This window comes from Puntigrus tetrazona, chromosome 17 (genome assembly GCF_018831695.1).
Source record: "Puntigrus tetrazona isolate hp1 chromosome 17, ASM1883169v1, whole genome shotgun sequence".
Taxonomy (NCBI): domain Eukaryota; kingdom Metazoa; phylum Chordata; class Actinopteri; order Cypriniformes; family Cyprinidae; genus Puntigrus; species Puntigrus tetrazona.
The window spans coordinates 1,152,054-1,175,567 of NC_056715.1; the positions used below are offsets into that span (position 1 = coordinate 1,152,054).

Genomic DNA, 23,514 nt, shown 5'->3' on the forward strand with positions numbered 1-23,514 from the left:
CTAGCTGGACGGAGAAATCATGTTTAAAGCTGGAGTGGCCGGGAAGACGAGGAGCTCTGTAGGTGATGTTCATTCATCCATACAGAGATGTCCACCAGGCATCCATGCAGCTACTGTTGGATCGTCTGGTATAAATGAGAGATAGAGCTGTTGATCACCAGCATAGCAATAGTAGGAAAAACCATGAACCTTTATTTTGGGGCCCAGTGATGTAGTGCATATAGAGAAGAGGAAGGGTCCAAGAACTGATCCCTGAGGAACCCCAGTGACCAGTTGATGTGCTTTGGACGTCTCCCCTCTCTGGGCCACCCTGATAGACCTAGCAGTAAAACAGGATCTGATGATTAACAGATTTAAAAGCAACAAATAGATCCAAAAAAGATTCAAATAGATCTAAAATAGATAGATCTAACATTATTTACAGCGAGACCCGGAGATCGGCCGGGTTTTCAGCCTCTTCTTGAAGCCAGGCAGAAAAGATAACTAAGTTGTAGCTTTGACTATTTAAAACAGCAAGGACATAATGGGCAAAGTCGGTCACATGTTCTGTGGGCAATTTACTAAGCAGTTGCTGTACATGGGAGGCGCAGGTTAGTTCTGCTTTAGCTTGATCTAGTCCCGAAGACTGGAGCATGCTATTAAATGTTAACCATTAAATGCTCTGCTGTCACCTGGTTTCACCTTAGGAAGGGCAAGAATGGCTTTAATTTCCCTCAAAACTAGCTGATGGGGTTGGCCATGTTTCTGTTGTAGTGCGAAGAGAGCCATACTATATGGTCTAGGATCATTAGCATAAGCGAGGGCTAGATTACGAGCAGGAGGGAATTTTACATGACCCAACAAAAAAATGGTATTTGCAATGTTCTGACTCACGGGGTGTCAACGAGTTGGTCAGAGCTAACTGCAACATAGCAAATTCTCGAGGGTCATCATTCACTAGAAATGGAAAGGAAGGTCCTTGAACACGAGACACGGGATAGGAAATGGCACATTGTGAACCATAATATGGCTGTGAGTATGAATGAGACTGATGAGAAGGAATTGTGGCTGAATGGAGCAGGTTGTTGTACAGCAGGATTTCCTGAGTAACCTACAGGGGTGATTGCATGTGATAACCTATATAGGGTATACGGGAAAGCTGCTGAGGCTGCAAAGGTAACTTTCCTGATGTAATCTGGGGGCAACTGAGTAGGAATCGGTAATGAGGGGACAGAGATGTTCGGTAAATAAACACCTGATTGCAGAGAATCGGCTGGATGCACTAACACCTGTGAAGCTTGAATTGAGAGGAATGGGGATCAGTGGGATCAGAGACTAATGGGGCTACAGGAGATTGTGGTTTGGTACCTGATTGTAGTAATGCATCGTGGGTATGTGTATGTTGAGGTGGACTACGTAACAAGGAAGAAGGTGGGGGATGCAGAGAGCTAGGTCTACTCAATGGAAGTGATGCTGGAAGAGCTAATGAATTACCATGCTTACATATAGATTTCACTTCAGCTTTCTCAATACATGCACACAATCCCTGCACGGTGGGTGCATTAACAACATCATTCTCCTCACAATCATCAGGAAAGATCACCATCAAAAGACTCCGATAAATCAGAATGTTTAGAAGAAACAGCTAACCGTGACATTTTAGACGTGATCTCACCAAGCATCTCACCTTGAGTCCAAGTATTTCTCGTTTATCATCCATGTGAAGCAAATCATGAGGAGACTGTTCACCTTCTTGAGGAGGTACAGGAGCATGCTCTCGTACCATACAGTCTGTAAAACGAGCAGGAGGTCTTCTCATTCTTGCGCTTCGTCGAACTGCAGGTCTTGCACAGTATTCCATTCCACCAAATTTCTAACTCCGGCTCGAAGGATGTTAAATATCCAAAGAAACTCGGTGGTGTGTCTGATTAAAACACTGGAAATCACTAGTCCTTTTGCCTCTTTTATTCTACTAGAATTTAGCGGTTTGTATAAACCTTTCATTTATTACTTGACTTGAGGTTCACATCAATTTCTCATGGAGCAGATCAGATTGTTGAGAATTGGAAATTAACATGATGATGCACAGGATCAACAAGATAAACAGAACGGTCTCATGTCGCTACAAATAATACAAACAGAAATGAACTCATATCACAAACCCATCAAACATTAACAAACTCAATACACAGGTAAACGTCTAAACCATTCACAACATGTAAACCACATAACAGAAAACAAACTTACGCATCCTAAGAAAGGACTCAAAGGATATGGTTGGGTGCCCAATACAAACACCCACACCTCACCCATGGAAAAGAACAAATGAAGGAAGTTATAGAGCTATCTCGACCTGGGGAATCTGGGTAATGTAGTGCTCCCTATATGGGAAAAGGTATTTCAAAGACGATATTAGAAGAAAAAAGAATTAAGGAAATTATAAAGTATCAAACTCTCAACAGAAGCATTATAAAAATACGGTAATAATGGCTGCTGGGAAAAAAAAGTAATTTAGCATTCTAAAAATATCCCATAATATAGCTGTTTTTAATTAAAAAATAAATTTAAAAATCTATTTTTTTAATATGACAAAAAAAAGTGAATTATAATTTTGATTTTAAAATGCAAATACAAAAATCATAAAATATATATAAGAATTTAATACTGATGATATTATATTAATAATAGAAATGCATGCATTATAGGCAATGCATAAATTATTACCTGTAACATGTCAATAACGATGAATTTAATTCAAAGCAGGCGGTGCTTTTCGCCGCCTGGTAAACCCCAAAACATAACATTTATTCAAAGTTATTTTTATTACAATTGTGAGTACTATCGCAGACTGCCAACCCGAAGAGCCCTCCCACCGATTCTCCATGGAGACGCACGGCTTCATCATTGGCTCGCGCTCCGTCGGAGCCGCTGTCGGTGAATCTGATCCGGAGCCGCCGGACTCCCGGCACACACGGCAGTCATGACGGGCCGGTTCACACGCTTCTAGACCCCCCTGCGCGCGGACATGGAGCCAAATCATCTCAAACTGCTTTTGAAGAACCTGCCGCTGCTCTTGCTTCTCGTGGAGCGCGTTAAACCCGGTGAGTCCGCTCGTTTCGAATCACGTTTCAGCGTCGTGCAAAGTATAACCAAAAAGTTGCAAGGTTTAAATGTCTTATCAGTACCTGATACGCGTGCATAGTCCACGTTTGTCACATTTCTATCATATTGCAAACGTTATGAACGTCCAGTGCTTATTCTCATATTCTCAGACAGCACGCAGGGGCGTCTGAAAAGTCACGTTGCACTTTAATTGAAGCGTTCATAAAATTATTACTATTAATTACTATTCATTTTTTAAATTGAACGCAAGAAAGGAAGCATTTTTTCTCTTGTTTTTCTGTGTGACTCCACTCAGCTTTCTAATGTGAAGTTTCCACCCTCTAAGAAAAAAACATCACAGATCACCGGACGGCTGGATTAATTAGAGCTGACTGTAGTGATTAAGGGACGAATAGTAATTAGAGTGAGGAGGAGGACTCTTATTTTACCCAGCCATAACTCAGTTAGTGTGAGTGACCTCAGCTGTGACCTGTTCAGCGCCCGAGCATCTTCTACAGTACGTTTCCAAAACATTTATCAGACGCTTCGTAATCAATTACAGTGCTTGAATTAATCAGTTGTCACCAGGGGTGCGTGGCAGAGCCAGTCTGGATCTCTGCAGTCGGTATCTGTGTTCGGATGAAACCGGAAGGGAGTGGGGCTTGAGCCGAAAGTATGTCAGGCTGCACAAGAAACGCTCTTTAAATGTAATCCGTTTGACAACTATAACTTGCATTACTGATGAAATTAGTCTTTAATAAAATTGGTCTTGAAATAAATAAAATTGTGCAACTTGCCCAAGTCTTTTTTCCCCATGGCGGGAACGATCTTCCGTCTCACAGTTCAGATAAGATTATGAGATATAAACACAGAATTCAGACTTTTTTGTTTCCTTCATAAAATGAAAAATAGGCAATAAAAAGGTCAAGGGTGAAAAGGTAACTTTTCATCTCACAAATCTTACTACTGTACATTTATGTTTCATAATGGCAAGGGGGAAATCATCGTTTTGGGATATAAACTTATAAACTTTTTATTTATTATTATTAGTTATTTTTATTTTATAGTGAAAGCAAACTTCCATGTTAAATGTTCATTGAAAGCGGTTTTTATTTATTTATTTTTTCAATTATTTTTCAATTATATTCCAGTGGATCTTCACGTGTCACGTTTTTTAACAATCAGATTAATGAATAGCTCTATATTGAATAGCTTAAATAACGCAGAAGTTGAACGAAAATAATTAGTGGCTGACAACTAATACTGTAAGTACATCTTTCGCTATGCCTGCTAAAAAAGAGAATTATCTACATATAAAAACTTCATGAGTCTAAAACTTAGCATTACGCTTTAATGTTTATCCAGACAGAAGGTGTGTATGGTTTTGCGTCCTGATTGTCACTGAAAGTCGCAACGGCACAGAGTAAAATAAAGCTGCATGATCAAGACCTGTCAGAAACTTTCTATGTGTCTGTGGGTGTCTCTTGCAGCATTATCAGACGGCTGGATCCATGCACACGCAGAAGACAAACTCTTTAAAAAACTCTTCATCGGTTACAATAAGTGGTCCAGACCCGTGAGGAATATCAGCGATGTTGTTATTGTTAAGTTCGGCCTCTCGATCGCCCAGCTTATTGATGTGGTGAGTTGATATCTTGCGTTTTTTTTTTTTAATGATGCTTGCCTTCAAAACGTTACAACACGATTGATTGATGTCCGGTTTATAACCGAGAGGAAAATAAGGCAAATTAAATGCATCAATGCAATAAAACAACCAGAGAAAACAACCAAGTTTCTGATGAAAATATGTGCTTCCGCTTGAACTCATCTCCAGTGCAAGCCTGTGGGATTTAATTATTTGTGATGCTTATTATCTACAGGACGAGAAGAATCAAATGATGACGACGAACGTTTGGCTGAAGCAGGTGACGCTCTTAATATTCGACTGTTAATTAATAAATTAAACTGTGGTCAAAGCTGAACTAATATAGATAATGATAAACAGATGCATGTTCTATGTATTAAAAAAAGCCCTTTAAACCTCAAAGCTTTGTACAGGTTTATTCCTAACTGTATTGCACAGAGGGTTTTGTTCACGTATCGTTTGCTTCGTTTTATACAACATTTCGTCTTTTTTTCATTAAGCCGTATGTGCGTGTGATTGCGTGGGCAAATGTGGCTTCTTGACCTCTGACCTCTGCAGGAATGGAACGACTATAAACTGCGCTGGAATCCCTCTGAATTTGACAATGTGACGTCTATTAGGGTGCCGTCGGAGATGATCTGGGTGCCGGACATCGTTTTATACAATAAGTAAGTATTGATGTTAAAGGTTATGTACAGTAATATTTCGTAAAGGTGGTCCTGGCTATTTGGACATTAAAGGTTTTAATTAAACTAACATAGTGTCCTGTTGGAAGAGAGAGGACGGTCCAAGTCCTAATGGCTCTATTAATATCTACGGGCCATAGATCCAGTGCTCTGGTGTTTCTGTAACATTAATATGTGAAATCAAGCAGACGTGGCGTGAAATAAGATGTTAAGCACTGCTGTAGTTGATTAAAAAAGGTGCATGTTTTAATCTCCTAATAAAATGTCAAATGACTCGTCTATTTTCAGAAACACCAGGTCTGTTTTTATCTAGGAGGCATATTTGATCTCGGCAAATGAGAAATTGAGGTCCTCTTGCATCATCGGATGCCTGGAGCAAAAATCGGGAAGTGCTGTAGATATTTGAAGTAATTAACGCAATTGTCATGGAACATCTTCCTAGAGGCATTAAGAAAGTTTGTAGCCCAAATACAGTACATCAAAGACACTTCCTGTACTTCATCCATATTTTACAAAAAGCACTTTTTAAAAGGGTTTTAGTTTCAGTTACAATGCTGGCATTTTTTTGTTTTTATGGCCCTTTGAATTTTGTCCGCCGTCTTTTGAAAACGTGCATCATTGCTTTTATTAAAAAAACTAAAAACTGCTTTTAGCATTGATAATAATAATAATAATAATAATAATAATAATAATAAAAGTTTGATTAAATACCAAATCATCACAAATGTATCTAAAGAATGGCTGCTGAAAAAAAGTTTATACAGCTATTATATAGCCATAATATAGCTATTTTTAATTAATAAATAAATTTTAAAAAAATTATATGAAAAAAATAGTGAATTTATTTTATTATTTAATTTTAAAATGCAAATACAAATTTAAATTATAACAGGATTATAAACGTATATAATTATGAGACAAAAGGCTGACATTCTAAATCGTAATTTTAAAAAGTGAATATTATCGCATTATTTTGAATTAATGAGATTAAAAAATTGTGACTTACAAAATCATTATTATGAGATAAAGTCTCACAGTTAAATCTGAGATAAAAAGTTGGGATTCTAAGAAAAAAGGTCAAAATTATGACATTAAAAAAGATTAAACTAGACAAGTCAGAATTATACTAGATGTACTAAATCATTATTGAGCTAAAAAGTTTAAATAATGATACAAAAATAAAAATGATGATATACTTAGTCAAGCCATAATTACCGTAACCGTAAAGAGCCAAAATTATGAAATTATAAGATAAAAAGTCAAATTTATGACACACTGAATCATATTTTTTGGGATTAAAACATCAAAATGATGGCTTTGAAAAGTTAAAAAGAGATACAAGTCAAAAGTATGACCTTAAAGTTTAGGTAAATAAATTAGAAGTCAAATTAATGCAAGATGAAAAGTGCAGCCTGGGTGAGCATGCAAAAAAACACACACAAACTCTCTTGAACGGCGCTGTAACCTGGTGTGGTTTTGTCGGCAGTGCGGACGGTGAGTTTGCGGTGACCCACATGACCAAAGCCCACCTGTTCCACACCGGAAAGGTGAGCTGGGTTCCCCCAGCCATCTACAAGAGCTCCTGCAGCATCGACGTCACCTTCTTCCCGTTCGACCAACAAAACTGCAAGATGAAGTTCGGCTCCTGGACCTACGACAAGGCCAAGATCGATCTAGAGCAGATCGAGAGCGCCGTGGACCTGAAGGACTACTGGGAGAGCGGCGAATGGGCCATCGTCAACGCCGTGGGAACCTACAACACGAAGAAATACGACTGCTGCCACGAGATCTACCCCGACATCACCTACTTCTTCATCATCCGCCGCCTGCCTCTGTTCTACACCATCAACCTCATCATTCCCTGCCTGCTCATCTCTTGCTTGACCGTGCTGGTGTTCTACCTGCCGTCGGACTGCGGGGAGAAGATCACGCTGTGCATCTCCGTCCTCCTTTCCCTCACTGTTTTCCTGCTGCTCATCACCGAAATCATTCCCTCGACGTCTCTGGTGATTCCGCTGATCGGAGAGTACCTGCTCTTCACCATGATCTTCGTCACGCTCTCTATAGTCATCACCGTTTTTGTGCTCAACGTGCACCACCGTTCGCCGAGCACCCACAAAATGCCCCGCTGGGTCCATTCGGTGTTCCTGGACCTCATTCCCCGCTGGCTCTTCATGAGACGCCCGGAGCCCGATCCGAAAGGCCGCAATGCGCCCGACCTCAGCGCGTCCAAAAGCTGGCTTCAGCGGGAGACCGATGTGGACGGGCTGACCTGTCAGGACATGGAGTTCGGGTTGGGGATGGGAACATCCACGTCCATCTCGTCGCCGTCCGCCACGTCTCTGCATCTGTCCGACTCGGAGCCTTTGCTCCAGAAGTACGAGCTCCAGCAGTTAGGACACGTGATCAATCTGTGTCAGCGCCCGGCTAAGCTTACGAATGCGGCGTCCGACCCCGGGCTGAGCTTCTCGCCGTGCGTCCTGCGAGCTCTGGACGGCGTGCGGTACATCGCCGATCACCTGCGCGCCGAGGACGAAGACTTCTCAGTGAGTGACGCCAAACATTCAGACCACTGTTTAGGGATTCTCCCAGCCCTTTTCCGATAAGCAAACGAATCGATTTAGGTACACCCTAATTAAGACACTATAAAGCCGTAATTTGGCAAAAATGGGACAAACGTCTCGATTGTTGGGTAAACCGAAAATGAGCATGAATCAGATTAAGACAAATCAGATTATGAGATAAATCTGATAAACGTATGACGGATGGATATGCAGTAAAATGAGCAGAATTATAACATACATATCATGCGGTTAACAGTTCACTCGTGAGATAAAAAGTCAAAATTATGAGATGAATAGAATTATTAAAGTTGAATTATGAAACATATGACAGTACTGTGAGTTGCAGTTATGAGATAAAGTAGATATATTCCTTAAAGATTTTAAAGGACGGGATACAAATCATAAAAATGCATAGAGTGAGATAAAAATTTTACCGTGAATTAAAGTCAAGATTATCCAAAACCGCTAAGGCATTATTATGATGTAAAAAATATCTAATTATGAGTAAAATGGATGAAATTATGACACTAATGCTGATGAGATTAAAAAGTCAAAATAATAAGGAGCAAAGTCATAACTATGAGACAAAACATACATATTATGCGATTAAATGTTCAATTTTGAGAAAAAAAGCAAGAATTATGACACTAAGTCATAATTATGAGATAAATTGAATTACTGAAGTTGAATTATGAAATGTCCTGTTAAAATGGTGTCAAGTAATTAAAAGTCAATTATGAAAAATTTTCATATATATATATATATATATATATATATATATATATATATATATATATATATATATATGAAATATAGTCATATATACACACACAATCTCAACTCAAGTCATAATTATGATTAAAAGGCAGACATCATAATATAATAAGTGAAAATGATGAGATAAAAGCATGCATTTTTGTCTGATTTTTAATTTGCATTAAAGTTATTCCAATTGACCTCATTTTTACGTTTATCACATAATGACTTTTTGTTATGAAGTTGCATTGTAAAATTATCAAGTTGTGGTTGTGAAAAATAAATTACAAACGACTAGAGCACATAACAAAGCTACTACAAATTAAGATAAAATTTATAATAAATAAATAACTTCAAATAACCTTACGTGCAGTGGAACTGGAAGATGTAAAGCTGCATGTGTGTGAAATAAAATAATAAAATACATGAATTAATAATTAAAATAATACGTAATTGTCAGACACAAAGACATGATTTGTATAAAAAATAAAAATAAAATTTTTATTTACAACATATAATTTTTTGTGACGTATCAAGTGAAAATAAAGTGAAAATATAAAATATTATATCATGTTTCTTCACTAACTAGACTGACCATTACGCTGTTCACGTGACATTATTTTTCACGCTGCTTTTTCCTGCTCTGACCGCTTTTGAACTGCACCGTGTGTTTCCTCCTGGACAGGTCAAGGAGGACTGGAAATACGTGGCGATGGTGATCGACCGTATCTTTCTGTGGATGTTCATCATCGTGTGCCTGCTGGGGACGGTCGGCCTCTTCTTACCTCCCTGGATATCAGGAATGATCTGAGCGAAGACCCACATCAAGAGACTTCCCCGAAGGAAGCCGAGGCCTTTTTTCCAGGCGCCGTTACAAACATTTGTTACAGGGGGGAAAAAAAAAAAAAGTCTTTTTATTTCATCTCGTGCTCCGGTGAGAGACGCCCGCTCTTCGGGGGCTGCTGGAGAACGCGGTTCATTGTTACAGCGCAGGAAACACAAGTCACCTCTCGCCGAACGCCTGACATTTACCACTATCAAGCTGCGCCCGAGTCCTGTCGTCTCCGTGCATAAAGAGCGGGAACGCCAGCGCCGCAATATGCAAAATTAACCTTTGGGAAGGAGGCGAAGCTTTTGTGACCCTGACGGGCGGCGGTTCAATTCAGTTCACTCTTTAACCTTTATCCGGCTGTTCAGCGGATCGCAGATTGCATTTCGTGCCGCATTCAACGGCAATTATCTCCGAGGTCAGAAGGCAACTTATTTATTTATAACTTTCTCAAATCTTTGAAAACGCAGTGGCTTTGCGGAGGTCTGCGATCCATGCGGGTCAATGACTTTTAAACGGGTCCTGGGAGAAAAATGGCATTTACTGCTTGAAATGCCCACTGAGCTAAAATAGCGTTTTGCCAAACATGTAATCAGGAATAAATCATTACATAAAAATGCTTCAGACGGATTACCTAATAATTAATAAACTGACACACATTTCCCTTGATAGCTTCGTGTTATTTGAGAGACTTATGATAAATGAGACGATATGAGGGATGCCGCCCTCTGCTGATGGTTGTGTAAAACAACCGATTTAAGTCTAAATGTGCAATTTAATAGTTATTTCAAAATTTTGTGTAATTAAGATGCGGCTAAATAAAATAGGTTTGAATAAAATGTTAACATGTAATATTTAAATATTGGTCAAAATATATATGTGTTTATATATATATATATATATATATATATATATATATATATATATATATATATAAAATAATGGAAAAATATGAATTTTTGAAAAAGAAAATATGAAATTTAATTCAGAATTTATATTCTGAAGTGCTGAAAAAAAACACACTAAATCAATCCAGATGTTTTCCAGATGAATTTTGAAACATCTTAACTGCAAATTAATTAAAAATGAATTCAAACTGATTATCTGACTCTCCCACAAAGACAGTTTACATCTAGGAATTATTACTTTTTGTAGAATTGTGAGTTTATATCATAAATAATTTTACAAATCTTTATTTAGTAATCCAAAATTGACTGGACATGGTATTTCAGTGGTTGAATGGTGAACTCCTATTTAAATTTCAAAATATATTGAAAAAAATAAAATAAAATAATATATATATAATATATATATATATATATATATATATATATATATATATATATATATATATATATATATATATATATATGGAAAAAATATGAAATATATATATATATATATATATATATATATATATATATATATATATATATATATATATATATATATACTATATATTTATAGGACTCATATAGGCAAAAAACACTAAGCATTTAAAAGTATTTTTGTGATTCTAAATCAGTTGTACCGTACAGAAATATAAATTATATTGATGTTGCATTTATTTTCTATAAAAACATACTTGTAAAGTTTAGCGAATCAAATAAACCACTGCTCTGACATGACAAAACTGCAGAAATTTGTATTTATTTCCTCACCGCAAACTTTCCTGAGAGTAAACACCTATAAAAAAAACAATAACAAGCAGACGCTCGTGAAAAAACGTCTGCTGACATTCAATGTCGAAAGCACTGCTTTCATTATCGTCCAGAAGCATAAATAAAGCGAGTTGGTACCAGGTGGTTTACAGTTAAGTTCGTCCTCCGGGGTTTCTCATTGGATGACGGCGTCTGTCCGGCGGCCAATCGGGGATCAGATCAGATCAGGGCGTGGTGGGTTTGGCCAGGTTGGCTCGCACTCGGGCCTGGTCCACGGCGTCCAGCAGGTTTTTGGAGTCCATGGCCAGCGTGTGAGCGGCCGCCAGCATCTGTTTCTTACACTCTTCCTTCAGAGACGTGACGGCGTTCTGCTGAGCCAGACGCATCTTACTGATCAGCTCGGCTAGATCCTTATTCAGCAGCTTCTGAGTTCCTTCAATCTGACAAACGGAGAGGAGCCACAACACGTTAAACTTCCTAAACTATAGAAACGCTATGAGTTTTAACATCACAGAGTACAAAAAGAATAAAACATCTCCTATTTTATTTCACAATTCTGTATCTGGTATTTCTAAAGGAGAAAAGATTCAGTGTAATAAGATGTTAACGAACAATCAGATCTCTATCTGACTTTACTGACTTTATTTCTGGAAATTCCGAAGTAACAAAGGTTTTAATTATGAGATATAAATTGATATGTGAATAATTCTCAGAAAAAAAGTCAAAGTTGTAAGTTACCGCTATAATGGAAAGGAGCCAAAAAAAATAAATCAATGCATATTATTAGACAATGGAAATGCTTTGCTGATCTTGCATGCATGTCGACCCGCTGCTGGGACTCCCGAAACCCAAATACGAACGAATCTGAATCAAATTATTTGCAAGCTCTTTGAATCATTCTGCGACGCAACGTCCGAACTGATCCGAAGCTTCAAAAAGCTCGGTTTCACCCATCGCTGCGTGCTTTTTAAAAATCATCAGAAGTGAAAATCATCATTTTTTTTAACGTGTGAATGGAGTTTGAATCAGTCAGATCAGTTCCAGCTTAAAAGACTCACTCAACCGAATCATGTTGTCTGCTCCTCGGTTGTTTTACCTTCAGCCACGTTCTGTCTAATGTTAACTGAAAAAAGTCTAAAAAGCGTTGTGTTTACACATAAAATATCCAAATTTCCTTTCGAAAAATAGCATCCAAGACAAACTCGAACATATTTAGGTAAAGTATCCAGTTTACTGATTACTCTGATGAGCAGTAGCTCAAATACACTACATATTTAATGGTTTAATTAAAATCATTGCCAAAGACATGTTAATAATTGTTGGACGTTGTCCAGGTGTCCCTGATAAATCCTACGCCCTCGATTGCTATCGTTTACCTCACGTTACAAATTAAGAGTCTAACTGAAAAAGCAACCGTTACCTTTGCTCTCAGTTTGGTTTTGCAACTAAGCTTTGATCGTTAGTAGCTCAATACTTTACCTCCGTCCTGATGGACTCGTGGAGAGTCGGGAGGATTTCGTCCACACTGCGGATCAGACTCCGTAGCGTCATTCCTACCGACTGACGAACGAGACAACAGTGACCGAGCAGAAACGCCACCCCAGACATTAAACATCAAGAAGCAGCCTTCGGGCCTACCTTCACCACAGTCACGTACTCCGAGGCCGGCAGCGCGTTGACGTCGTTCTTCAGCTGCACCACCACCTTCACCATCTCCATCACGTTGTGATAGACCATGTCGTCCGTGCGGTCCAGTTCTGCGGTCGGCGCCGGCTGCGATGGACCGAACGATGGCCGTTAATTCAGAGATTTGCTTCATGCACGAATTGGTTTACCTGTGCGACCTAGTTTTCCGCGTTACGTTCAGGTGTGCAGCCAATCATAGTTTACCTTCCCCCGTACGGTTCTGTTCAGCGTTCGATCTACTCTATCTTCTGCGTCGGATTACCTTTCCCTGGATTATTAAAAACTATAAACTGTTATTATTCGTCTTCGTGACGCCTCAAACGATTAATCACGTTCAAAATAAAAGTTACACATTATGTGTGTGTACTGCGTATATATTATATATATATATATATATATACCGTATAAATACATACCTTATAATTATATAATTGATTAATTAACATCCGATTTCAATGCTTTAATATTTTTTTCGTTTTAATAATTTTACTACTTCAATTTAAAGTCATTTCAGTTAGCTGCCGAGACAAACAGTTTTCATTTAATATTTATATTTGATTTTATTTCAGCCGTTTTAATTGACTCATTTTTAATATTTACGCTTTGGTTTTAATGAACCATCCCAACAATCCTTTGCCCCGCTCTCTTTTTTTCAATGTCTATCGTTTAAAGATAATGCCTTTTAACGATAACAGACATGGAATATTAAAATGGTTTATAGCCGTTTTTGTTTTATTTCATAGGGCAATATTTCATTGTTTATTAGAACACTAACTGAAACAAGAATTGTCGGCAGCTAGCTGAAATAAAATACGTTTCAGTCAATGTTTATAAAAGTATAACCCTGAAAACTGACTCAGCGGCCTCTCGATTTAATTTCTCCCCAAAGCCATTTTTCCTCTCATTTGCTGCTGACCAAAGCTACTATTAGCCGCAGCAGCTCGGAGACGGGAGAATCTCCCTCGTCCTCTTCTACTGAGCCATTATCGAGGTGAGCTCACGAGGCCCGAAGCTCATCAGGTTTTAGTCACAGAGCTCCCGGTAAAAGCGCCGCTTTGATTGCCGCCATCTGCTCGTCTGGAAACTTCCAAAGGACGGCTGACACCTTTACCGAGCAGCTTCAAAAAGAGATCAGAAGTCTCCGCTGGCCTTCAGCCCGTCCCTAACCGCATTAAAACCACAATTACCTGAGCGGACACCCGCGGGGGCTTCTCCGGAGGAGCCTGGGAAGGAGCTGAGAGAAACGCAGGAAGACACAAAGTCAAAAGACAGCTGAAGATGGTACACGGATGTGATCGTTAAGAAAACAACGGCTAGTGACTGAAATCAGAAAGAGTAAAGAAACGGCTCAGGAGTAGGTGCATCAATGCCGGTTTTGTTACTGTTAGCTAAAACCTTCCGTAACTGAAATAAAATGGCAAATTTAATAAACTTTAAACTTAATGAAAAATTGTCTTGGCAACTGAAATAAAAGTTGAATTTATAATAATGCAACCGAATGAATAAAAAATATATAATTAAATAAATAATAAATAAAAAAGATGCTGATAAAAACAGAAATTTAAAAAAAGCTATTCATTTATTCATTAATTTATAATTTATTAAAAGCTAAAAAACAATAAATAAAATCTATAATAGTACATAAAACGCTATTATTAATCAGTGCTAAAAATAACAATAAAAAAAAAGTAAATGCCGACATTTCTAATTTGTTTGTGTATAAACATCTGTTTATAGTTTTAGGTAGTTGTGTGTATTAAAATGTACTGACCTCGGCTTGTCTCATTTTCTGACATCTAGAAGAAAAAAGGATGTTAATGTTGTATAATTATTAATTGCATAAAATCGGAAGACGAAAGTCATGATGGCAGACTTGGACTTCTATTTAAATAGAAATATTTCATGTATAGGAGTATTTTACCACTTTAGCCTTTGTGTCGTCATTGGCAAATGGATCCTAAAAGAGAAACAGAGCAACGTCAGGATGAGCTTAAAGTCAACATTAAACGACTTCTGAAAGGATTTACGTTCATAATGTGGCACAAGACAAACACGATAAAATATTAGACCCAAATCCATAAGGAAAGGAAAGTCATTTCTTTTTGATCAAATATCGTCTTCATCTGAATAACCCACTGATTAATTATGCATATTGTCAATATCAAATATCAATTTGGACTTTATGTTAACTTTGAATCTATTTTTATATAACAGTCTTCTCAAGCTGCAGTCTGCGGGGCAGATGCGTTTTAATCGTTTCTCCAAACTTAAACTCATTGCGACGACCCCAGAGAGGATTGCAGGCTGCCACCGATTTAACGAGAGACGCTGCTGATGACTAACCAGAAGCTTCTCTTCTTTCTCCAGCCACTTGTTGTCCTCCAGCATTTCCTGTTTCTGCCTCCTTAAAGTTTCCTGCACGCGCTGTCTCTCCATTTCCCACAGCCGCTGGGCGTCTTCCTTACTGCTGGGCTCCAGCAAACCTCGCTCCTTCACACACACACACACACACACACACACGCACACACACACACACACACACACACACACACACACACACACACACACACACACACACACACACACACACACACACACACACACACACACACACACACACACACACACACACACACACACACACACACACACACACACACACACACACACACACACACACACACACACACACACACGCATACACACACACACACACACACACACACACACACACACACACACACACACACACACACACACACACACACACACACACACACACACACACACACACACACACACACACACACACACACACACACACACACACGCACACACACACACACACACACACACACACACACACACACACACACACACACACACACACACACACATACACACACACACACACGCACACACACACACACACACACACACACACACGCATACACACACACACACACACACACACACACTCACACACACACACACACACACACACACACACACACACACACACACACACACACACACACACACACACACACACACACACGCACACACACACACACACACGCACACACACACACACACACACACACACGCACACACACACACACGCATACACACACACACACACACACACACACACACACACACACACACACACACGCACACACACACACACACACACACACACACAAGCGCACACACACACACACACACACACACACACACACATACACACACACACACGTATACACACACGCACGCACACACACACACACGCACACACACACACACACTCACGTGAACGCAAATAAACATGCTTGTCATCACAACAGTACTCTTAAAATATATACTTTACACCCGACAATCTTTAAAAAGGAAAACTGGTGTTAATTCAACCATTAAACACATGTTTTATTGAAATACAGCTCAAAGAAAATGCAATATAGAAAAGAATTTACCTTAAAAAAAATATAATATTAATAAAGAGGATTTTGCTAAAACTACAACAACACTAAAATGACAAAAATGTATCTAAATGAAAGCTAATCAGAAATATTTCACGTCTTAAATTGTTATTGTTATATATAATAAAAACATATTAATATATAAAAATAAAAGCAAGTTCAAAACATTAACAAAGACTGTAAGAATAAATAAACTAAAATAACACTATAACAAGTAGTAAAATCACTATTAATTAAATCTAAATCTAAATATTTAAAGTTAATTAAATTAAAGTTACTAAACCTTTAACTAAAATGAAAATTAAAACTAATAGATTCTATGGTAATTTTACAATAAGGTGTCACTTGTTAACCTTAATAAAAAATACGTTTATTAATCTTTGGTAAAATTACTTAATAAAAATATGATCGTTCATTGTTAGTTAATGCTAGTTCGCAATGCATCGACTAATATTAACAAACATTGTGTTTTTAATAAATGCATTAGTAAATGCTGAAATTAGCATTAACTAAGATTAAATGCTGTATTGTTCATTCTTAGTTCATGTTAACTAATGTTGTTAACTAATGTTAAATAATGAACCTTATTGTAAAGTGTTACAGACGCTATAATAGTATATTTCATACAAAACAGGTCAATGCTTAGATGAAGTATTAAAATCACTAAAACGTATATGCATTTAAGCTAAATAGAAATATTTAATAAATATTTATACGTATGAAGTATGATGTAAATTGTGTGTTCTCGCGGAAAATAACATGGGTCAGTTATTTATGTTATAATTTTAAAACTAGACATATTTTAACCCCCAGGGCGTATAGGTTAGTTTTGCGTCGCAGCACTTGTGGATACATCTGATTTATATATTAATTTCGACAATAACATTTAGCTCAAAAACTAGTGGAGCTGGCAACGGCAAGGTCGTGGGATCGATTCCCAGAGAATGCAACTGAACTTAAAAACCTTCGATAAACGCGAATGTAGGGAATCAAAACGTAATTGCAGCAGGTAGCAAATCATGGTTCGTCTCCGAGTCCTTTGTTGTGGTAGCATTCGTACTTCATAACTCACAGTTTCCTTTCTCAACCCTAAACAGGTCGCAAAGGAAGTGACTGAAATCGAATTATTGCGAAAGAGTTTTTTTCATTGGCGCGCAAGCCGTCATCGGCGGTTTTGACAGCCTGTGATGTAAAGCAATTGCAGTTTGCTACTTGAAAAAAAAAAGGAGAGCTTTAACACGTACCCACCTGAACTTCAACAAAGGAACAGAAAGCTCACTGGGTATGTTTGGACAGTGTGTGTGCTTTTTAAAGACACGGCGTAGTTCACCTAAAACCGAACATTTGCTGAAAATGTACTCACTGTCACCCGTCCAAGATACAGGTGATTTTATTAGGTTTTTCATTTTTAGAATTCATCGCTTGCTCGACAATAAATCCTCTGCAGTGAATGGGTGCCGTCAGAATGAGAGTCCAAAGCTGATAAAAACACCACTACAGTCCATCAGGTAACATCTAGTGAAGCCAAAAACTGCGTTTGTGAGAAACAAATCAATCATTTTTTATGATACGACGTTTTTATATGACTCCTCTATGCACAATGTAATATTGTCTGAAACAGAAGAGGAAACCAGCACAGAACAAGCACCGTTTATAATCAAAATTGACCGCACTGGGAGGTTAACTTTTTACTGGAGGAAGCGTTGTTATGGATACGTTGGCCAACGCAACGGTTTTAAGTTAAAACGCCTCAATGATGGGTTCGTTTCTTACAAACAAGCAGCTTTTCACTCCTCCAGATGTTAACCGGACTGGCGTACATTATCGTGGCGTTTTCATCAGCTGTTTAGACTCTTATTCTGACGGCACCCATTCACTGCAGAGCATCCGCTGCCGAGCAAGTGATGCAATGCGACTGACCTCCAAACCCGATGTGATAAAAAGGATTCCTTGAGGGTGAGTAAACTGCACGCAAATGTTCCTTTTGGGTGAACTATTCCTTTAAAAGACACAGGAGCGCGTTCGCATTCCCGTAGGCAGGTGGCGCTCTTACCATACTTCCACGGCGAGGGGACGGAGGCAGGGTCAGCGTGCAGCCGGACACGAGCGCAGGACGCCAGTCTGGAGGGCTGGCGAGGGCCGGGGAACTAACGCGCAGAGACTCGGGCAGCTGGAAAGTTGGGCGTGCAAGCAAGAACACACAGACGAGCAACGCTAAACCACACGCTAAAACGCATTCACACGCATAACACTACGGTTCGAGAACAAATGCAGAAAAGCAGGCCCGAAAACCACAGCTGCTTGGAAATGGTGCGACTTGACCTAGATAGACGTGACCAACACGAAGCTGCTGTGCAGGTTATAGATACGGTCTACCAACGCTTCGCCCACTGAGAAAGTCATATCGATTTTTCATCGCTCAGGAGAACAGAAGTTCGATTTTAAATATCGACCCGTTTGATCTTGGGAAAAAACGCAAGAGTTCATATTAGCCCATCCACCCCGAAGAAGCCGCAGCTGAAAGCGAGGAGGAAAAAAAATCACCTGTAGATGCAGACGTGGATTGAGAGTGCTGAAACCTGACGGTTTCGTTCTTGACGGCTTTTCGCAAAACAAGAATGAAAACGAAGAGAAAAGGAGTGAGTGTGATACACAGTACGAGAATAACATTGTTTAAAAAAGCAGACAGACACCTTCGGTGGAGCATCTGTAAAAGGGGCTATATTTATGGAACGGTTTCTGGTTCGCAGATCCTCCACCTCCACTTCCTTCTCCATTTTATGAACATCACTGTGTGAAGCAAACAGAAAGAAACAGCGGGTGTTTATTGGGGGGGTATTATTAGCATTTGTATTTTTTCATATTTATTCATTTTTTTTATTGTTAACTCTTTATTGTGAATTTTGTAGTTCATTGCAATAGATTTTTTTTTTATCATTTTTACAATTCTGATGCATTTGGTCAAATTTTGCATTGTAAGTATTTATATTTTAAACATTTGTTTATATTAATGTAGTTTCATTCTATATTTAAAACAATTTATTGTCTTATTTATCATTTACCTTTTTATTTATAAAATTGGTCTTTCACAATGTCCACTTACAGTGTTAGCCAGTTTGCTTTTATTTTTATTATGCATATGTATATTAAGAAATATTGTTGTATTATTTACAACTTCATAAATTGAAACTTTTATTTTATTCTTTTTACATTTTAATATTGATTACTTATATATATATAATATTTATATATTTACCTTCTTCATCAAAATCCACTACCATCATCAGTCATTTTGCGTTCTTATTTATTATAAGTACTAACATGCATTTTTTTCACATTTACTCCATTTTATTATTTTTATAATATTTGCATTTTCATTTTATTTTTCATATTTTAAATAATATTTATTTATATTATTTTTACCTTTTGTTTTATAAGTAGTTTTTTGATAATCATTTACATTTTTAATTTACAAGCTTTTAATAAAAAATGTTCCCCTTAACGTCTACGTACATGATTGGTCGTGATCATAACTTGTTATTTAGTGAAGAGTTTCTGATGAGCCAATAGCCATCGTTCCCATGGAGAAATACAGAGAAACAGCTTATTTTTGGTAAACGCTCTATTGTGGTTAGGGGTTGGTGCTCTGCAGTGCATACTTATGACTCGTTTAAGGGTTAAAACTGACAGGCCTTTGACGTACCTCAGCTTGCACACGAGCTCTGTGAAGCTGGGTCTCTCTCTGGGGCTGTAGGCCCAGCAGCGGGTCATGAGGGAGTAAAGGGTCGGCGGGCACCGCTCCGGTTTGGGCAGACGGACGCCCTGCTCCAGCTGGTTTATCACATCCTTGTTTTCCAGCCAGAAGAACGGCTGCTGACCTCCACTCATGATCTCCCACATGCACACAGCTGAAAGGAGAAGCACAGGAAACCGCCGACAATCAGGAACCATCAGCTCGAGAAATTCATTGCAAAACTACGAAGGCGCGTGGCATTGTGAAAGCTGTGGCTCTTCGCGGGAACCGGCTTTGAGCGACAACAGGACATAGGAATTCACATCGTGGTGACGGCTTGGAAAACCCTCACGATTGCGTCGATCTGTAGCCTTGATGCGGTCAGAACAGCGATTGAGCTCTGCGTTACGCTTTAAAACGTCAAGCTTCAAAGTCACTGACCAAACATCCAGACATCACTCGCCGAGGTAAAGCGTCTGAAGTTGATGGACTCCGGCGCCATCCATTTGATAGGTAATCGACTCACAGAGGCTTCAGAGAGAAAACAAACGGCGTCATTTTACAGCTTTAGGCGTAAGAAGTGAGCGATATATTAGACTCTAACTAGTCGGTCTTCATCTTGCCTTTGTAATACTCCTCCTCTTCTATGTATCGGGACAAGCCGAAGTCTCCCAGCTTCACACAGTCTGCTTTGGCGACCAGCACGTTTCTCACAGCGATGTCCCTGATGGAAAAACACCGAAATGAATGACTTGATTACGCACCACTAAAATTCTGCTCGACCACACGCATGAGATACAGATGATTATCAAGAAAGACAACACAGAGTCACCAACAAACAAATGCGCGTCCTGAATAGAAAATACAGCATGTGTGTGTATATTTTGTGCACAGATATTTATAATTCTATTTCAAATAAATGATGCGCTAACTTTCTGTCACAAAAATATGCAGCATCATAACCGTTTACAGCATTGACAATAATAAAAAATATTTTTCAAGCAGCCGATCAACATATTAGGATCATGTGACAGCGAAGACTGGAGTAATGATGCTGAAAAAATTCAGCGTGGCATCACAGGAATAAACAGCTTTTTTTAATACATTCACATAAAAACATTTATTTTGAAATGTAAAAATATTTAGCAATTTTTTGTTTTTACTGTATTCTTTTTTTGAATCATTGAAACGAGCCGTTTTTAAAACAAGTCCCAAGCCGTTTCGCATTGATGCTTATTAGCATATCCCCGCCCACTTTTAGTTTTTTTACACCTTGGTCTGAATGAAAACGAAAATTCATCCTTCACCACCAGGTGCCGCTTTTTTGAAGCGGTAAAAGCTCACAAACACTGCTTTAAATGAAATCAAGCAATCACCGGAGGAGTTTGGAAAAAAAGAAACATTAAACGAATCGTTTGGGAGTTAACAAAAAGGACAAAATAAATGCATATAAAAAAAAGTTTTTTTTTTTACATCGTATGCATGTCAACATGTTGTTTTGAGCTGCCAAAAAATAAAACCTTTCCTAACCCGTAATAGGGGCAATTTAAACAAGTAAAGTCAATTGCTTTATAATTCAGATTATAATTTAGAGCATACGATTCTCCGCAGGAACAATATCCTCCATAGCTGAAGAAACGCTAGACATGCAAAACGAGCGGTTGCGTATAAAGTGCACTGTAGTTAGCAGAAGACGCTTTCTACCTATGATCTTGATTTTTTTTTTATCTTCAGCTTCACTTTTACCCACTCTGTCTGACACTCAGGACCACAAACAAAGAAAGTAGGTAAACCGTCAAGAGGACAGAAATGTTACTAAGCAGCCTTCATCTAAACCGGACCGAATCCTTCGAACTGAATAGATAATATTATTCACAGCAACGGCGTAAACAGTTGGTCAGAAGGTGTATTGATGTACCTGTGCACCATGTTAACGCCCTCTAGGTAAGCAAGAGCTTTACTGATCTGAAGACTGTACAGGATCAGCGTGACGGTGGTTAGTTTGTGCATGTTCTCCAGCAGGTAATTTCCTAGCTGAACAAAAAACAGAGAAACCAGGATGATAACGAAATTGCATAATCTACCAATACGACTCACATTTACCCCTTATTGTGACATGGACATGGATTGTTAAAGGAATATCATCTAAAAATGATAATTAGGTAATAATTTACTGGCCGTCAAAGACGCTGATGATCAGATTTGGGGAAATGTTGCGTTAAACTCACCAATGGATGCTCTGCGGTGAATGGGTGCCGTCAGAATGAGAGTCCTAACAGCTGATAAAAACACACCACCGAAGTCCATCAATTTTGTGAAGTCAAAAGCTGCATTATTCTGAGAAATCAACCCATCGTTATCTTATTTAACTTTAAACTGATGCTTCAATCTAAAATGCTAGTCCTCTAACCGTAATACTGCTTTTTTTTGTAAAAAAGTAAATCAAAGAGAGATAAGTGCACAGGTCAAGTGTCGTTTATAGGCAAAAACAGATCAAAGTAAATATGTCGGATCACAACAGTGGATAAACTTTCGCTAGAGGAAGCACGTTCTTATGGATGCCAGTCGAAAGTGGCCGGTGAAGTTAAAAAGCTCAGTGATGGATTAGTTTTTTTACAAACATGTAGCAGTTCATAGAATGTTAATTGATGGACTGTATTGATGTGAATGTTTTTAGCGGCTGCTCAGACTCTCATTCCGACGGCACCCATTCACTGCAGAGGATCAGCTGGAGAGCAAGTATCTTCAAATCTGATGAAGAAACAAACTCATCTACACGTGAGATTGCCCGAGGGTGAGTCCTTCAACAGACTTGACAAATAAACTCGCTTGCTACCAGTTTTCTTGGATATGAACGAACCTGCACAAGCTGATTCAATGATTCAAATGAATGAATCTCACCTCTCCGTGCTGGTAAAGCTCCATGACAATCCACACGGGATCTTCCTCAATAATTCCTACAAGTCTCACAATGTGCGGATGGTCCAGTTTCTTCATGATCACTGCACGAAAACAAGGGTTTTGATCATTCTATTCAGGCGTGCATTGGATTTTAGAGCTGGAAGAGGAATCATCTTACAAGCTTCACTCATGAACTTCTCCTTCACGTCGGCCGAGCAGTCCTTGCATGTCTTTACAGCCACATTCACTCGCTCTCCCGTCTGCAGGAAGACACAAGTTTCGTTATTTCTGCTAAATCCTTGTGATCCGTTGAATGTTTGGGCCTAAAGCGCTAACCTTGCTTTTATAGATCCCATCATGCACCTCACCGAAGAAACCTTCACCCAGAATCCGGCCGAGGACAATGTCGTTTCGTGAGATGCTGAACTTACATGCTGGAAGACAACTGTTTGAGCTAAAAATGCCACATAAACTGAAATCATAATTAATCTGT

At 38.6% G+C, this 23,514-nt stretch overlaps 2 protein-coding genes across 8 annotated transcripts in view; one reads left to right on the forward strand and one right to left on the reverse strand.

The window, feature by feature from the left end:
* Positions 1-2,787: 2,787 nt before the first annotated feature.
* On the forward strand, positions 2,788-10,426 carry chrna2a (cholinergic receptor, nicotinic, alpha 2a (neuronal)). The gene is made up of 6 exons (XM_043263518.1): positions 2,788-3,080; positions 4,572-4,723; positions 4,962-5,006; positions 5,285-5,394; positions 6,899-7,958; positions 9,418-10,426. The coding sequence occupies exons 1-6, from the start codon at positions 3,005-3,007 to the stop codon at positions 9,541-9,543; spliced, it is 1,569 nt and encodes a 522-aa protein (XP_043119453.1). The 5' UTR covers positions 2,788-3,004; the 3' UTR covers positions 9,544-10,426.
* Positions 10,427-10,535: 109 nt separating this feature from the next.
* The window catches only part of ptk2ba (protein tyrosine kinase 2 beta, a), a 32,166-nt gene continuing 19,187 nt past the window's right edge, over positions 10,536-23,514 (reverse strand). For 5 of the 7 annotated variants that reach the window (XM_043263509.1, XM_043263503.1, XM_043263505.1 and 2 more), the window contains 17 exons: positions 23,358-23,455; positions 23,200-23,281; positions 23,022-23,122; positions 22,039-22,154; positions 20,744-20,844; positions 20,562-20,651; positions 20,091-20,295; positions 19,081-19,177; positions 18,932-18,988; positions 18,441-18,557; positions 15,252-15,398; positions 14,830-14,865; positions 14,680-14,704; positions 14,096-14,142; positions 12,861-12,995; positions 12,702-12,782; positions 11,196-11,662 (listed from right to left, as the gene is read on the reverse strand). In XM_043263509.1, the coding sequence (XP_043119444.1) occupies positions 11,447-11,662; positions 12,702-12,782; positions 12,861-12,995; positions 14,096-14,142; positions 14,680-14,704; positions 14,830-14,865; positions 15,252-15,398; positions 18,441-18,557; positions 18,932-18,988; positions 19,081-19,177; positions 20,091-20,295; positions 20,562-20,651; positions 20,744-20,844; positions 22,039-22,154; positions 23,022-23,122; positions 23,200-23,281; positions 23,358-23,455 (1,751 nt within the window). In that variant the 3' untranslated portion in view covers positions 11,196-11,446. Of the gene's footprint in view, positions 10,783-11,195; positions 11,663-12,701; positions 12,783-12,860; positions 12,996-14,095; positions 14,143-14,679; positions 14,705-14,829; positions 14,866-15,251; positions 15,399-18,440; positions 18,558-18,931; positions 18,989-19,080; positions 19,178-20,090; positions 20,296-20,561; positions 20,652-20,743; positions 20,845-22,038; positions 22,155-23,021; positions 23,123-23,199; positions 23,282-23,357; positions 23,456-23,514 lie in introns of those variants that run through there. The other 2 variants (XM_043263504.1, XM_043263508.1) reach the window with 2 other exon arrangements.

What these genes read in the sequence shown, in the direction of transcription:
- chrna2a (XM_043263518.1), top strand. Translation starts at nt 3,005, where the DNA reads ATGGAGCCAAATCATCTCAAACTGCTTTTGAAGAACCTGCCGCTGCTC. An exon ending in CGTGGAGCGCGTTAAACCCG is followed by an intron (nt 3,081 to 4,571) that starts GTGAGTCCGCTC and finishes TGTCTCTTGCAG; the next exon opens with CATTATCAGACGGCTGGATC. An exon ending in CCGAGGACGAAGACTTCTCA is followed by an intron (nt 7,959 to 9,417) that starts GTGAGTGACGCC and finishes CCTCCTGGACAG; the next exon opens with GTCAAGGAGGACTGGAAATA.